Raw genomic sequence first — 1,109 nt, forward strand, 5'->3', positions numbered from 1 at the left:
TTCATGCTGAAAGGCTGAATAATAGGTTTAGGGGGTTTTTCTTCTTGAGAAAGCATTAATCGCTTGAGTTCTAGAAGATATTTATTTCTAGCCTCATCATCTTGGATATGTTCTATAATGTCAAATAGGATTTCTTTAGGATTTCCTGAAATGACATTAACAGTTTTCCTGGTGCAAGTGCAGAAGGTACTGTTACAAATACAATCTTGACCAGACTGGGATTGATCAGACTCATAAGCAGCATTGATGAATTCTTCATCGCTGTAGTCTTCGCTTGAAGAGGTGCAGGAAGATTCAGAAGATTCGGGCGAGTCTTCCATTATAGAAAATAAATTAGCTCTGGTCTCTTCAGAGAGATCTAGCTGGTTTATCTTCTTCTTCTTTGTGGACTTGCAATCCTTTGCTCGGTGGCCGGTTTTGCCACAAGTCCAGCAAGCATCTTTAACCTTAGCGGTTTTCCGCTTAGTAGATTTTCTACTGGGTTTATAAGAGTCTCGTCTGAAAGGTTTCTTACTGGAAGTAGTCTTTGTGCGAGGTTTGGTAATCCTTTTCTTGTGTTTTTTGCTGGGGCTGGAGAAACCATAGTCTTGGCAAAAGGTTCCCAATCCATACTTAGAAGTACTATCGTTCTTAAGTTGTTTCTTAAGCTTGATATCGGTGCATAGATCTATTCCTACGGTAGTGATAAAACTGATCAAGTCACCATATGTTAGGATGTCATAAGGGATTTTTCCCTCGAATCTGTCCTTGATTTTTGTTCGGACCTTTTCTGCAAAGAGGGAAGGGAGACCACTTATGAAGCGTTCCTTCCAAAAATCGTTATTACAGTCAGGTCGAATCATAACTTTTACTAGGAAGGTGTCTTTGTACCAACGAAAGTCTGCTAAATCTTTGCAGGTGAGGTTATTAAGGATCTCTAGGCTCCTATCTTGGAACAATTTGGGTTCTCCTATGAAATGTCTTGCTATGTGGTATAGGAGAGTGGCACAAGCGTTTTCTTTTGCAACTTGCTCAAGAACTTCTTGGCCATTTTCTGTTTTAACTACAGTCTCAACGGCTGTGGCACCATAGATCAGGTTTTTGATATCATCGGTGAAGTAGTTGTCCCA

At 40.1% G+C, this 1,109-nt stretch overlaps 1 protein-coding gene across 1 annotated transcript; it reads right to left on the reverse strand.

The window, feature by feature from the left end:
* Window positions 1-202: 202 nt before the first annotated feature.
* On the reverse strand, window positions 203-842 carry LOC124894901 (the record flags this gene model as incomplete). The annotated part of the gene is made up of 1 exon (XM_047405398.1): window positions 203-842. A coding segment is annotated over exon 1 (640 nt), but the record flags the coding sequence as incomplete, so codon positions are not given.
* Window positions 843-1,109: the final 267 nt, after the last annotated feature.

This window comes from Capsicum annuum, unplaced genomic scaffold (assembly GCF_002878395.1).
Source record: "Capsicum annuum cultivar UCD-10X-F1 unplaced genomic scaffold, UCD10Xv1.1 ctg78226, whole genome shotgun sequence".
In the NCBI taxonomy this organism is placed as follows: domain Eukaryota; kingdom Viridiplantae; phylum Streptophyta; class Magnoliopsida; order Solanales; family Solanaceae; genus Capsicum; species Capsicum annuum.